The sequence below is a fragment of the Notolepis coatsorum genome, assembly GCF_963971535.1.
Source record: "Notolepis coatsorum genome assembly, chromosome: 6".
In the NCBI taxonomy this organism is placed as follows: domain Eukaryota; kingdom Metazoa; phylum Chordata; class Actinopteri; order Aulopiformes; family Paralepididae; genus Notolepis; species Notolepis coatsorum.
Window position 1 is genome coordinate 40,213,600 of NC_140170.1, and position 16,260 is coordinate 40,229,859.

Genomic DNA, 16,260 nt, shown 5'->3' on the forward strand with positions numbered 1-16,260 from the left:
ACATACCAAGACAAACAGTGGCTCAGGAAGTAGAGCGGTCGATTCCCAGTTAGATTCCAGCTCCTCGCGGCAGTGTGTCTCCTCCGCCGTCGGTGTGTGATTGTGAGGCATAAGTGGATAAAAGCACCATATAAATGCAGTTAATTTACCATGTTTTCTCTGCTCTGGTGTGGTGCAGATAGGGAGCCGCAGCAGTGTGTACTCCCCAGAAAGCAGCGTACGCAAGACTGGATCCTACATCTATGAGGAGTTCATGCCCACGGATGGTACTGATGTCAAGGTATCGTCAGTTTATGGGTTCTATTTGCAGTTGCTCTGGTTCACTATGATGATACTATTATATGGAAACGGAGCATCTACTGGAGGCGTTAGGGCTGGGAGGTATACTGAAGGTATACTGATGTGGATCCATGTTTCGTTAACATTCAGATTTTTTTAAGCTAGATTACTAACCCTAAATGACCGGATGTTTCGAAGAATGCACTGACACTGGTTACATCGGGTGACCGGATCTGCAATACTAAGCTAGTTTTGGCTAGCGATTTGTTTATTAACCCTTAGAAGTCTAACCTAAATAGCTCCTCCTCCTGAGAATTTCCCCCTTTTTTTTTGTTACATAATATAAAATTACAGATTCATACCTTCAAAATAAGCCATCAATTGTCAAATTTGAGACGATAGTTTTCAATCAATGTCCTATCAAACATTCTGGTACAGTCATTACCAATTTGCAGCAGGAGCCTCTGAAGGGAATTCAGTGAATTCAGCTAATGATAAGGGAACTACACTCCTTCCCAGAATTCAATGTGATGTCAATGTTAATTTCAACGACTAATTCACACCATGAAACAAAGGCCCAGCAGGGAACAATTACAGCTGAATGGGGGTATAGTGTGACTGATCAATACAGGCAACACACACTTTGATTTGATGCCATGCATATACACACACTAGATAGACAGAGGTTTAGATATTTAGATAGATATATAATAGTAATATAATAGAAAGAGAGAGAGAGAGAGAGAGAAAGAAAGAAAGAAAGAAAGAAAGAAAGAAAGAAAGAAAGAAAGAAAGAAAGAAAGAAACAGAGAGAGAGACATTTATAATAATAATAATAATTATTATTATTATTAAATAGAATAATTTTCTATAGGCTTGCCGTGGTAGTCAGTGATACTGGTGTCATTCTGTGTTCAGGCTTCTATACTTATTGAAAAGAATGCTCATATCCAAAAGTATTAGATAGATATAGGTCATACATGTAGGTATGCATTTGGTTACACACACACACAGAAGTAGTCTCAGACCGGGAGTAGTCTCAGAGAGGGAGATACAGAGGAGAGATGGAGGGAGAGAGAGGGAGATAGGGAGATATAGATAGAGAGAGGGAGAGAGAGAGGGAGAGATAGAGGGAGAGAGATATATATAGTTTAGAAAGCAACCTGGGTTCTCAGACAGTCAGACAGACAGACAGACAGACAGACAGACAGACAGACAGACAGACAGAGAGAGAGAGGCGACGTCATCTTTCCTTCACAAAGCGCATCGATGCGCTGTCAACTAAAGCAGTGGTTCCCAAAGTCGGGGTCGCGACCCAAAGGTGGGCCGCGAGCAGCCACGGGTGGGCCGCGAGATGAGTAAAAAAAATAAAAAAAAATTAAAAAAATCATTTTTTTTATTTTTTATTTTTATTTTTTTTTATTTTTTATTTTTTGTCAGGCCACTGAACTTAGAAGCAGGCCAGGACAGTGTTTCTAGTTGTATTCTAAAATTCTATTCTATTGTATTCTAAAATGTGACTATATGGTTTTATATTAACTTAATAAATAAACAAAAACGAAAAATCTACTTATTTCAACGAACATTTCAAACTAAATAACAGATTATGCACATAAAATGCTGAAAACAACCGAAGCAACAATAGTATTTTAATGAGGCTATTATTATTATCATTATTATTTTGCAACAAGTTAGCCCTCTCATAAATAGCACATATAAATGAATAACTAACTTGAACTAACTTAATAGGATTGAAGTGATATTTGGCTTAAAAAATCGGTCGCCTGGCAAAAAAAAAGAAAAAAAAAAGCCTGATGATGTGCATTGGGCCGCGGCTCTCTGACGCCTTATTTTCTGGGCCCTGGCCTGAAAAGTTTGGGAACCCCTGAACTAAAGCACCGTGTTTACTACAGCGCGGGTGACCGTTCTACTCTAGAGAGAGCTGTCATCACCGTGATGCGCGCTTGAATGAACTGCGAGATAACTGATCATAACTCGTACACACACGCACTCTGTCTGCCATACACCCCTTCCTGACCCGTTGTGTTTCCCACTGTCTGTCGTTGATTATTATAATCTGGTCCTGCAGTTCATTCAAGCGCGCATCACGGTTATTATTATTAGTATCATTCTCTCTCGAGAATACACGGGACCCGACATTTAAAAGTAGTCTTATTATGCTTTTCATCCTCGCCCGTGTATATACCCACGTCGCGCTAAAACAACATAAACTACTGTATCACCGGTTCCTGACAGGGTTTATGTTGTTTTAGCGCGACGTGGGTATATACACGGGCGAGGATGAAAAGCATAATAAGACTACTAATAATAATAACCGTGATGCGCGCTTGAATGAACTGCAGGACCAGATTATAATAATCAACGACAGACAGTGGGAAACACAACCCCCCCCTCTCGCGCTGAAGAATATGCATATTAGATCACTCAGTGATTAACACCTTGGTGTGTGCGCGCGTCCATGGATGTGACGCGAGATGTAGTTTTTATCGCAAATGGAGATTATTACAAGCATATCATCTAGCAAGAATTAAATGTATTTACAAATCGTATTAGGTTTAGCAAGTTGGGGGACTTATACCTTACATGTCAAAGCACTAGAAATGGCTATTTTTCTATTTTTATCGATTTCTGAAAAGATGTCCTTTTTGAGTATTTAAGAGGGATTCGAATTTCTTTTGTTGTCCGCCGACGGGTTCAAAGCTCCAGCGTGACTTCTAAGGGTTAAAGGTCCCCTGTCTTATAAATCGCATTTTCCAGTGTTTAGCATTGTTTTCTAGCAATGTAGGGTTGTATCAATGGGGTCTGTGTCTCTAATTCTCATTTTGGCACATCAGTCCAGTTCACATGTCACGAGATCCTCCCCCACTGAACTAAGCCATTCTGATTTGACTGTTTTGCTGACGTGAATAAGGCACTGATCTGCATATCTCAGCCTTGGTTGTAGTCACCGCCCACAATCAACAATTCGCTTGCTAAAGGAAATACTGACACTTCCTCAAACGGGTTGACGTGGCGCAGAGAACGAGGGAGAGAGAGAGAGAGAGAGAGAGGAAGAGAGAGGGATACGGAGCATTTACACACACTCACGACTGCGTGTGTGTGGGGAAACAGACGGGAGTGTGTGTAAATGCTCTGTATCCCTCTCGCTCGCTCGTTCTCTGCTCTCTCTGTCGGCACTCGCGTCACGTCAACCTGTTGCAAATTATCATAGCGCACACGCACACTCCCACGCGTATTCCGATCCGTGCAATAATATCACGGGAGTATATATTGTCATTTGAAACAAGTTACCAATGCATTGTGTAACTGAGGGGTTACAAAACCCTGACTGTATTAAAGATTATGATGGATTAAACCACTGCTAGGTATGTACTTTAATTACTGGCCAGACAGTACATCGAATATAGGTGGTGGACACTCATAATAACATGGCATTGACAAAGAAATAGTATTTGAGGGTATTTTATTATTATGCAACATTAGGTTACAGAATGAGAATTAGGGTTGCGCTTGTATGGCGAAGAATATGCATAAAGTCAGTCAGTAGCAGTAGTAGTAGTAGTCACTGGGAATAGCAGGATTCCTACGATGGGTACTAAGCTGACGCCACCTGGCGTATAATAGCAATTATAGAAGGCAGCGCTGGTACCGCCTGGAGACACTGGGTTCCTCTCAGAGTTGTAAGGTCTAGAGGATAGAGGAATGTTCGGATACTCTGATTCAATGAAGAATAAGGGGACTCCAACGATCAGCAGCAAAAGCAATAACTGTAATCCAATGCTCGATAGCAAACGATGATAGCTAGCCAGCCTCTGTCCATGAGGCCAGCCCGAGTGTAATCCTCACAAGGTTAAATCCCAAACGATAGTGGAAATCAACGAGGCTCTTCTCCGGGTAACACGTTCCAAATCAATATAATCCAACCAGTAATGGTTCTGCAATCGCCGCCGCTGGTTCTCCTGTGCACATGTCCAACGGTTCTCCGACTAGGCCTCCTCGGGTACTGGCACCAACGTATTTAGGACACGCACCCTGGCTAAGGTTCACTAGCTAACACGAACGAACCGTTAGGTAATGCTACACACGAACGAACTGGGTTGGCACGATATACAATAATGAACGACTATTTACTTCACATTAAACTAGGTCGAACTTGACGTTACTGCATTAAACTCTGACACTTTACTATTCTATTCGCACGTGTTCTCAACGCTCTGTTAGACGCACTGCTGTTCACTTCACTGTTACCGAACACAGACAGACTTTAGACGAACTGCTGCTGTGCGCACCTGCGCCGTATATATACTTAAGTGATTATCTAGTCCCAAACCTCAGTTCTTGTCTGGAATCAATACGCTGTCTCCGGGCATGTTACGACATGCCTGAGCTTGTCTTTGAACCTGACGTTGGGGGCTTGCGGGCTGGCGCCTAGGGCGCTATCCAATAAGGAGAGCGAATATTCCTATGGTTCGAACGCCGGTTTAAAGGGATATACCGTGTATATATAAATAATATACAATGTATATAAAACAATAAATGTAGATTCTCAGCTTTAATCTGGCCCTTCACAACACATTGTCCCGTGGGATTATGCCCCCCGCGACGAAATTAATTAGTCTCCCTCTCTATCTCTCTGTCTCTCTCTGTCTGCCAGTGCAGACTGTGGGTTACTGTCATACAGCGCATTGCGAGTATGGGCGGAGCCCAGCCCAAAACAGCTTGGAATCTTGAAGTGGAACATTTTTGCTTAGAGTACTTGATTAGAAATACAAAACAATGAATACAAAATAAAAAAAAAAACTTACAGATGTGTTCCATAGACTCACAGGAATTGTGTAAAATTGCCCAAATAGTGAAAGGAATAGCAAAACAGGGGACCTTTAAACTATACCGCTTAAACTTGAAAATCCCCTGCCTCATCAGAGAGAGAAATGTATATAGGAAGGCTTTGTTCACAGGACCAGAGCTGCATGAACCACAGACAAAACTAGGAGCGATCGATTGATAGTCCATTTGTTTTCCTATAGACTTGGGAGCAACCAGAAGATATGTCACCCGTGAGAGGTCTATTGTATTCCAACATAAAGACATAAAAAGATGTCCTATTTATTATCACATCATAATTTCCACAGGAAAACAAAATGCCATCAAATACCATTATACCATCAAAACTAAGAAGGATATTGCGTTAGGATATTTTGAGCATACTGCCCAGCCCTAGGAGGCAGGTTAGCTAGTTCAAATGTTGTATTGTATATAACATAGTCTATCCAAATAATTTGTGAGGATTATACATCGTAAAGTACACAACCATAATCAAAGTAAGACTTGATTTTATAAATGTTTGCACATAGTTTGATCACATGTTTGATCTCTAATGGAGAAAAATCTATAACTCAATCACTTTTATCCAATCAGTTTTGTGTGTGTTGACACCAGGTTTACACAGTGGGTCCAGACTATGCCCACGCCGAGGCCAGGAAGTCCCCGGCCCTGGATGGAAAGGTGGAACGAGACAGCGAGGGGAAGGAGATTCGATACCCCGTCATGCTGACCGCCATGGAGAAACTGGTGGCCCGCAAGGTCTGCATGGCCTTCAAGGTAATGCCGGATTAGTAGTAGACTAAGGCCATGTGTCCATATAGCGTGTTTTTCCCAGCACCAGCGTCTTTCCTTCAATTGTTCTGATTGAGGAGAGAACGTATGCAGACACCTAGAGAACTGCTGTGCCCAGCAGTAATAGATTAATAGATCTGTCTGACCTTCAAGGAAATGTCTGATCATCTAGTAATATATGAATATATCTGCCTGACCTAAAGGTAATCACCTAATACAATTTATCCAAAGCGACTTACAGATTGTGAACAACAAGTCACCAGGAGGGGTACATCTCTGGTAGCTAAGAGCGGACTAAGACTAAGAGCGGGCTAAGGCAAGGAGGCATATTTCGGGATCAGTCGGAAATGTTATATTATGAATTTGTGATATAGCCTTACATACCCGCTCCCAGAAACTTTGCAGTTTGATACAATGCCAAGTGGAGTGAAGGAACGTGCCCTCCTCCTGACCACACCTAAAACAGAGGGACGAGATACTAGAGTTGAACCCATGTAATTTGGAGGGGGTAAAATAGACCTGATGCAGAAAATTTTATTTAATCAGTCTATATCTTGAATTTAGTGTGCATGTGACCCCATCTTTACATAGGTCATCCCATAGGTCTGGATCAATTTCTGTGTGTACAGCCCTGTTTTGACGAGGTGTGTTTTTAGTCGACAGCGGAAAATTGGCTGGGTTTCAGCTGTTCTCCTGACTGTGGTGGGGAGTTTGTTCCACCGTTGTGGAGCGAGGACTGAGAATAGCCTGCTTTGTTTTGATGACCCCCCAGGAGCTCTAATAGGAGTGGGTCTGATGCGGCCAGAAGATGCAGAGCATAGGGGTTGTGTAGTTAGGGATCATTGACCAGAGGTAGGAGGGAGCCGTTCCCCTCGCTGCACAATGGGAAGCCAGTGCAGCTCTCTGAGAAGTGGGGTAACTTTGGGTTGACCTTGGTAGATTGGAGATCAGGCGGGCTGCTGCATTTTGTATGAGTTGGATGAGAAGTGACTTGGTGCTGGTGGCATTATCTGAGGGAGGGAAGGAGAGGTAGAATTTAGTGTCATCGGCATAGCGGTGATATGAGAAGGCATGACGTGATAATGTTACCCTGAGATTTGGTGTAGAGAGAGAAGAGGAGGGGTCTAAGGACTGAGCCCTGGGGGACACCTGTCTTTAGGGGGCCAACGGGGTGCCTTTCTATGATACTTGGTATGAGCGGTTGTCGAGGTAGGATGACAGCCATGCCAGCGTAGAGCCTACAACTCCCATTCCTGTGAGAGATGCGAGGAGGATCTGGTGGCTGCTGACGGGTCCAAGATAATCAGGACAGAGTAGAGGCATTTCGCTCTTGCTAAGTGAAGAGCCTCTGTGACTGCTATGAGGGTTGTCTCTGTGGAGTGATCTGGCTTGAAGCCTGACTGATTTGTGTCTAGGAGGTTGTTCTGTAATAGATGGATGGATACAGCACATTCAGGTGATTTAGAGAGTAAAGAGAGAAGAGAGACAGGGTGGTAGTTATCTATGATGGTGGGGTTCAGGGTTGTTTTTTTGATGAGCGGTGTGACGCTAGCTTGTTTTACAGAGGTGTCAACCACCCCAGAGTTGAGAGACGAGTTGATGGTTGCAGTTAGGAATGGGAGGATGTCGGGCGGCTACGTGGCGTAGTGGGCAAGGCGCTCGCCACGAATGCGGAGACGCTGGGCTCGCCTGTTCGAGCCCAGCGCTCCACATTGCTTTCAGTTTAGCTGGTCGTTCATACTAATACACATTGGCCGTATTAGGGGGTGGGAAACTGATGGGTGGGGATCGGGCGTTGTGGACAGCGACTCCTACAGGTCGGTTGGTGCGCCTGCGCAGTATAATCAGGAAGTGTCGGGGGCAGCGTGAGCCTCCCACGCGTTACTCCTCGCCACTAAGAGATCGAGCTGCGCAGGTGAAAAGATGCGACTGCTGTTACCTCAAGTACCGGAGGGGACTCGTGCTATGTATGACTTAGTCCACATTGCAGCCGGCTTGTGGGAGGCAAGAAACAGCGTTCGTGACAGGGGAGGGTTGAATTGGATGATACGAAATTGGGATGGGAGAAAATATAGAAAAATGGGAGAAAAAGTGGATCAAAAAGAAAAAAAGGAATGGGAGGATGTCTGGTGCTATGGTCTGGAGGAGTGGGGAGGGTATCGGGTCCAGCTGGCATGTAGTGGCCCGTGGGACGGTTTGACATTACCAGTGTCAACGCTTCGGTGTCTGAAATGGGAGAGAAAGATGGGTCCCTTGATTCAGCATGTGGAGTGGGTGGGGGTTGGGAGAAGCAGCTGCGGATGTTCTCTACCTTTTTCTCAAAGAAGATTGCAAAGTCTTCCGCAGAGAGAGTGGGATGGGGAGTGAGGAGGGAGGACATGCAGTTTGCAGAATAGTGTACTAATAGTTATTTCTACCTGTAATATTTAATATTTTCAACTTCAAATGTTTAGTGCTCTGAGCACTAAAGCATTCTCAGTTATCAGCACCGTCAGGGAACACGTAGCGGCGCTGTGATTCTATTGAACTGAATGCCCAAAAGAAGCCAGCGCTGAAAATAAATGTTATCAGTGGACACGTCACCTAATACCACACACACACACACCCAGTGATGCGCTGACTAATGGAAATTAAACTGATAAAAAAGGAAAAAGTAGCACACTCTTCTCCACTATGACATTTATTAAAGGCCCAATCCGTGATCCAAACATAGACAAATGGGTCGCTCCACCCTCCTCCAACCTCAGCCTCCCAACTGATGAGATTTAATACGGAAATGAAAAAAACATACCGTATTGTATGATCACATTCATATACATTCTCTCATTGAGCTAATGAGCTATGGTCATTCTTATATGTTCTGAGCTATGATCACATTCTTAAACATTCTCTCATTGAGCTATGATCACATTTTTATACATTCTCTCATTGAGTTATGGTAACTTATACACTCATTGAGCTATGATCACATTCTTATATGTTCTCAATGAGCTATTGTCAATCTTATGTCCTCTCATTGAGCTATGGTTATTATTTTTCATTCTCTCATTAACACTTTGATCGCCATGGGTTAAATTCATAATTTACCATCCCTAGCCAGCTCTATTTGTCTATGGACAAGTTCCCCTTCTTTGCAAGGCTATAACTTTTTAAATTCTATTGCTAAATTGCCATTATTATGGCCCATTCAATGTCCTATATCCATTGTTCAGGGTGTAGCAACGATATACTTTTTCATTCACATATTCATACTAAAATATGGTCTAAAGTATAAGTATGTTTTTATCGTTTTCTGCAGCTTTCTCCAGAACTTGATTTATAGCTCCAAATGCATTATATTGATGATGAAATACAGTTTGATAGCAATCGGCGCGAGATAAAAAATGTCAACTGGACGTGGTTCTAGAAGTTACTACGTATCATCTGATATTGACCGGATGGGCGAGGGGGCGTTTATAATTCCGTGGGCAATGTTATACCATTCGTCTAGTGTGGGTCATATGGTCATCAGAGCAGTTTATATGGAATACGTTAGAAAATAACGCTGGATCTTACCGTATGTTCCTCGCGCCGTTGGACGATCAGCGTGGAGTAGACAGTTTTCGATTATGGGATGTTGATCTTGATGAACCATTTCCAGGTTGTATAATACTAATATACGTCCAAATAACGTTGTTTATTGAGTTAGGGCGAGCGATTGATTATCGAGTGTGTTGAGATGGAGTCCGGCTACCGATCGCGAGTGCCCGGACGGATTATGGATGAGCACTTCCTGTTTGGCGCGCCCCTCCCTCTTGGCCGATCTGCCCATCGGCCACCAGATGGCGCTCTCGAACCGTTAGCCAGTTGAGTGGCGCTCACCAGTACATCTCATGTCTCCGGAGGAGAAATATGATTTCGATCACAGATTTTTGAATTATTGATATCAAAGACGAGTTACGGCGTCTTCGGCAGAATGAGCATGGCTAGGAATGACGTCTAAACACGTCATCGGCGATTAAAGTGTTAATCTATGGTAATTCTTATACGTTATCTCATTGAGTTATGATCATTCTTATACGTTCTGTCATTGAGATATGGTCATTCGTATTATGTGCTCTCATTGAACTGACTTCTAGTCAATGAAACTGTAGTGAAATGAAACTATTCCTAAATAGACAGGACCCCCTGGCTTCATTCATAATTTCTCTTGTCACCTGACATCCTCCTCTCTCTCTCTCCCTCCAGCAAACAGTGTGTGGTTTTGACCTCCTGAGAGCCAATGGTCACTCCTTTGTCTGTGACGTGAATGGCTTCAGCTTTGTCAAGAACTCCATGAAGTACTATGATGACTGCGCCAAAGTGTTGGGGTAAATATTACCAGGTTACTCATGTAGAACCATAGAACACATACCAGGGTGCTGAATACCTCAGACCAAGAACCATAGAACCCTGTTATAAGTTTTCACAGGAACTATGTCTTTAAACTTTACTATCTAAAGATGGCAAGAGTGTTGTGTTCATTCATAGTTAGAGACCGTAGAGGTGGAGTTATTTCTTGTGATATATCACATTCACACTGATTTGGATTAACTTTACAACCACAAATACATGGGCTTTAAAACTGAGTTATTATGGTTCTTCAGTGCAAGGGTTCAATTATCCTTCGGATGTGAGTAGGGGGTTCCCTGACGTTCCTGGCCATATTCCCAATCAGGTCTCTGACATCAAAGCCACATAATCATCCCTCTCTTTAATTGACTGATATCGATCCTTGTCTCCCAAGCCTTTCAGCCATTGTGTAGTGTGATGTGTGCCTGGTGCCAGTGTATGACAACCATTTAGCATGCATAGCATAGTTGGATGCTGCTACACAGTGGTGGTGGTGGAGGAGGCAATTTCCACCCTACGTTGTAAAGTGTTTAGAAAAGTGCTATATAAATCCAATCATTCATTCATTCATTCATTCATTCATTCATAAGCCATAGCTTCAAATGATTATTTTTTCTAAGCTATAGACATGTTGTGTGTCCGAAGCATAAATTAAAAGAGTAATATAAGTGTAAGCCATGAAAAACACGTGTGGAATATACAGGTATGTCAATGTGAAAATTACCACATTCAGGAAACAGTTTTCTAAAAAACCTTTTACTTGGGTGCACTCTGTTAAATGCAACCCTTTTCTCAATTGCCTGCTATTTTAAAGACTACGCTATAATCAGTTTAACTCATTGACCGCCACGCCCATATGACCAAATTAGGGCTACCACGCCACCGCTTTAATCAATGGGAGGATGGGGAAATTTGCGAGTGCTTAAAATATATCTTAAATTATGGCTATGGGTCTAATACACCCGTCGCTTATCAATGACTTGCTTGCAGTCAACATGTACGAAACGGATTGTTTTTTCATCAGTATATTTCCGTTTTATACCGTTTTGAATATGAGTATAGTTTTGGAGATTTCTAGTAATTCCAGAGAAAGACGCGATAACAGCCCTTTTAGTGGAATACACAAAACACGATGTAATTTTTCGGCTGATTTATGAATAGTTTTCAAATAAACGCTAGATTATCGATAGTATGTGTCCTTATGCACGATACAAAAGCGGGCTGAAAAATCGTTTATCCGTGCCTTGCTCAGCGCCAACAGCACGCACACACACACAGACACGTTGTGATCGCTATAAAAAAATACAATGATGTGCAATACCATCCGGGAGACGATAGGCGGCGGTATTTGCCCTTTTGCGAGCTCAGACCCATTCCCAACGATAACATCAGGTTGGATGGATGAAAATTAATGGATATCGCTAATAAAAGAAATAACGATTAAAACCCGACTATACTCGTGATTGCCGCTGAACGGTTGGCTAGTTAACCCGACTATACTCGATATATGCAGGGTTTCCCCCCCCCAAAAAACGGAATAATTTCAGGTAATTAACATTACATATATCTTGTAACACAACATTATGCATACTTTTGACAATAAATAAAATCAGAATTTGTTCTTACTTGCTTGCCTGGGTAAATAAAGTTAAATAAATGTAAAAAAAATTAAATATATTTCTTTTGAAAACCGATACAGATAATTTCAATAATAATAATAATAATAATATCACATTTTAATGCCAATATCGGTAGGCCGATAATATCGGACATCCCTAAAAATAAGGTTTTCTAGACACTCAAAACACTTTACAATGTAGGTTGGAAATTGCCTCCATGACTGTGTAGCATCCAACCTTGGGCTGAAAGGCTCAGGAGACAAGGATTGATATCAGCCAATTAAGAAGAGGGATGATTTGGTGGCCTTGATGTCGGAGAGCAGATTGGGAACGTCTGGGAACCCCCTACTCCCTGGATTCTTTTAACGACCAAATTTTAACGTCTCATCCGAAGGATGTATTTCCAAGACGTGTGGTTGTAATTTATCCACCGTACCAAGGGCCTCAAGGCCTGCTGGTGCTACCGTCTCTACATCTCTCTTAGTGTATGATTGATCACCTCTATGTCCTCCGTCCAGTCCAGATACCTCAACCTTTACAACTTACTGTAACGTATCGTAAATTTGAAAATGTGTCAGAAAACATTTAGCTGTCCGTAAAAGCGGGAGCTCCCCTGGAGCCGTGCACTAGTAGAACTCTGCTGGCGTTTAAAGTAGCGCTCTATCACGCCCTCTTCTTTTCCGACTCTGCTTGTGGAACTGTGGTGCTGGGGAACAGTCAAAGTCAACTTTATTGTCAGTTTTCCATTTGTGCAAGACATACAGACAATTTTAATGATTTCCCCCCCCTTCCCAGGGTGTATATAAGATCTATTCTAGACAATATAAAACACAAAAGTAACATATAGGACACAATATACAATACACATACAAGACTGTACAATATAAACAGTAGCTAAAATGAAATTATTTAATTAATTCAATAAAAAGAGGTAAAAATAGGTAAAAAGAACTTGGTGCAAATATTCCTAGCAGCAGTAGTACATAGTCAAATAGAATAATGTGTGTGTGTGTGTGTGTGTGTGTGTGTGTGTGTGTGTGTGTGTGTGTGTGTGTGTGTGTGTGTGTGTGTGTGTGTGTGTGTGTGTGTGTGTGTGTGTGTGTGTGTGTGTGTGTGTGTGTGTGTGTGTGTGTGTGTGTGTGTGTGTGTGTGTGTGTGTGTGTGTGTGTGTGTGTGTGTGTGTGTGTGTGTGTGTGTGTGTGTGTGTCAGTGGGGGGGGGGTTCCTAGTCCCGAGTCTGTGGGGGCAGAGTAAGAGGGTAACAGAAATGATGACATGACATTAACATCAAATAAATGTCAGGGAGGTTGTGAATGAATGTGGCCGATTTTAAAGCCGTAATAACTTACTCAGTCGGTGGATCCGGTTAATACAATTTATTAACTCAGAATGAAAATGCCAAATACATTTACTCTTGAGATATATGGCTTGAATGGCTCTCACCAAACAACAAGCTATTGGAATCTGGAAGAAGAGACAGATTTCCCTGGAGAAATCCTCTTTATACACAGGGGGGGGGGGGGGGGGCAGGACACAATAAGGGGGTTTGGGGAGAGGGGAGGAGACAAGTTCTAGGAGGAGACAAGTTCTAGAAGGAGATGAGTCCTAGGAGAAGACAAATCCTGTTATCGTCCACAAGGTCCGTGCCCCATGAGCAATAATACCGAGCGGTAATGACCGGATATGATGAATATACTGCGTAATTAGGAGGTATAATTATTTGACATTGTATGATTTTCACCTAGTCTAGGGCATGTGTAACTATTCAGCTTTTACTTATCTCCGTGGTGCAACTGCTTTTATATTAATGGAGACATATTATGGATAATGGGTTTTGCTTAGTCATTGTATGGACTTGGCAGTTTGACATGTTATTTAGGAGTTTCGTTTAAAATGACATACCGGTAGATACTCCAGTGTTTCCCCTGAAAAAGTTTCAACAGCGGTGCTGTGCTGTGCTGTGCGCGCTGCCGGAATCCATATTTGTGCACGCTGCCGGAGAAATAACTTAGACTTTCTTAGACTTAGAAACTACTGTATAGTTGGGTCAAGAACCAACATTCTGTGACCATTCTCTGGCTAAGATGTTTTGATGATTGATTTGACTTCTATGGACCTTTTATAAAATATTTAGCCCCCGTGTCCCTCCGAAAAATCCCGGCATTTTTTGTCAGATGGCCAAATCGAAAATATCTGCTGACGCCATCTTGAAAAATTAACTTTTGATCCAGAGCACCTAGAATCATGTATGAATACACTTTTTTGTGTAAGTCAACCATGACGATTCCAATTCTGACCTTAGTTTGACTCTATGACATCAATTTAACCCAGAAATCCAAGATGGCCACCATCCAGTAGAGCAAAAATGTAGAAAGAGACAGCAGAGCGAAAATGTAACTTTTGAATGGGAAAGTAAGATTTGGTGTTTGGGCAGGGCTTCAGACTAACAACTTTCCCAATAGCTAGCTAGCTAGCAACAACAATTAGTTAGCTAATATAGTCATTGTAGCCCTGTGTTTGGGGTTTGTTAACCCTTGTGTTGTGTTCGAAAGCTGTTTCTTTCAGGAGTTATTTTGATGATGTTCTGAGCTTGTGCTCAGCCTTCTGTTTCAAAGGGTATCTTGGACCACGCCATCTCGACATTCCTTGACATGAAGAACTCCTGTTGACCTCGCTCATCCAGGCCTTCTTTTGCAATAGACTGCGAGTGTGTGTGTGTGTGTGTGTGTGTGCGCATACGTGCGTGTGCACATGTGTGTGTGCGTACGTGCGTGCATGCATGCACTATCCCTTCATACAATGGGTTTCACGCTGGCTTGAATATGGAGCAGAGGAAGAGCAAGGCTTATTTTCATACATCTTACAATAAACCGCCCAACAAGTCAGTTGTGAATGACATCATGGAGAAGCTGTCTACCATCATTGCAACTAAGCACATGCCCTTCGCCTTCTTAGTGGGAGATCCTCCTGTGTACGTCCTCATCACTCTGCTCAAGGCAGAGAACCCAAACAAGTACCATGACATTGTACCCTTTCTTGGTCCCTTCCATACACCGTGTGTGATGATGAGCGCTATCTACAAGCGCTACAAGGGGAGTGAGCTAGGAGATGTACTTGTGGCAGGAAAAGTTATTGCAGAGGGCTCCGTCGACCGTGCACTGAAAGGCAAACATTACAAGAGGGGGCTGCGTTGCTTGAGGCTCATCTATGAGGCACTCATGAGTCAGCTGGTAACGGGGAGGCTCATGCCCAACCTGGCTGATGAGACAAGGGAGAACCTTGAGATTCTGAGAGATATGAGTCTCTCCCAAGAACCCCGTGCAGCTGCACATGCGGCACTGGAGGATGATACTCGAGAGCCTCATCACCAATTTATTCACCCAGGTGGAGGCCAGTGACATGGCGGACTACTGGAGGGACTTCCTGTCTATGACGGATGCACTCATGCAGAATGTGCATGCAGTACATATCTGCAACTTGGATGAGTATGTCAGCTCTCTGCGTGCCATGCTGCCATGGATGGTAGTGTACGACAACAATAGGTATGGAAGGTGGCTGCCTGACTTCTGGGCAATGCTGACAGCTCTCCCTGCTGATCGGGTCGCCTTCCTTCGTACTGACTTCACTCAGTCCATCACAGGCAACCCCTACTCCAACATGGCCTGGGACATGTGGATCGAGTGTACAATGAACAAGGGCAGCAAAATGAAGTCTGGCTGGCTCTCCATCCTCCAGAATGAGAAGCAGCTGCTGGTGCACTCCAGAAATGTGAACAATTTGGCCAAGATCCGGGTGGCTCACAATGCCCTGGCCACACACAAAAAAGCCAAGAGGAAGCACATAGAATGTGGTCCGAAAAGGATGAGAGAAGATGAGCAGCGCGTGCAGGACCTGGTCGCATGCATGCATGAGTTTGATTCCTTCCCATTTGATCCAGCCTCACCCACCCTCCGCACCCTACAGTCAGCCATGCCTGCCTCTGATGAACTCATCACAGACTTCAACTCAGCCTATGCTGTGGGAGAGGAGAAGTTGACCAGCTTCTTGAAAGACAGAGTGTTCAGTAAGAAAACCTCCCTCCATGCACCTGTCCCTCTGAGCAAACGCTTGACATTTGCCAAGCAGCCCTGCATGGAGAAGCCCGGGGAGGAACTCAAAGCAAGAGCTGCTGAGATGGAGCGGAGTGCTCTCAAGGCAGTGATCGACCTGGTTGAGGTCAGTCAACTTGTGAATCTCTCAGAGTTGCTGGAACATCGTGTTGTCGAGGAATGTGTGGCCTTATTCAACTCCAATGGCACATATATGAAGACACAGAAGAGCAAGCTCATTCAGAAGCTCTCTCTCCAATCTGTAGA

General features: G+C 43.3%; 1 protein-coding gene across 4 annotated transcripts in view; it reads left to right on the plus strand.

Moving 5' to 3' along the window:
* The window catches only part of LOC311230657 (inositol hexakisphosphate and diphosphoinositol-pentakisphosphate kinase 1-like), a 254,567-nt gene that overhangs the window by 114,000 nt on the left and 124,307 nt on the right, over nt 1-16,260 (plus strand). For all 4 annotated transcript variants that reach the window (XM_084317006.1, XM_084317007.1, XM_084317008.1 and 1 more), the window contains exons 7-9: nt 179-280; nt 5,740-5,901; nt 10,144-10,265. In XM_084317006.1, coding sequence (XP_084173132.1) covers nt 179-280; nt 5,740-5,901; nt 10,144-10,265 — 386 coding nt within the window. The remainder of the gene's footprint in view (nt 1-178; nt 281-5,739; nt 5,902-10,143; nt 10,266-16,260) is intronic.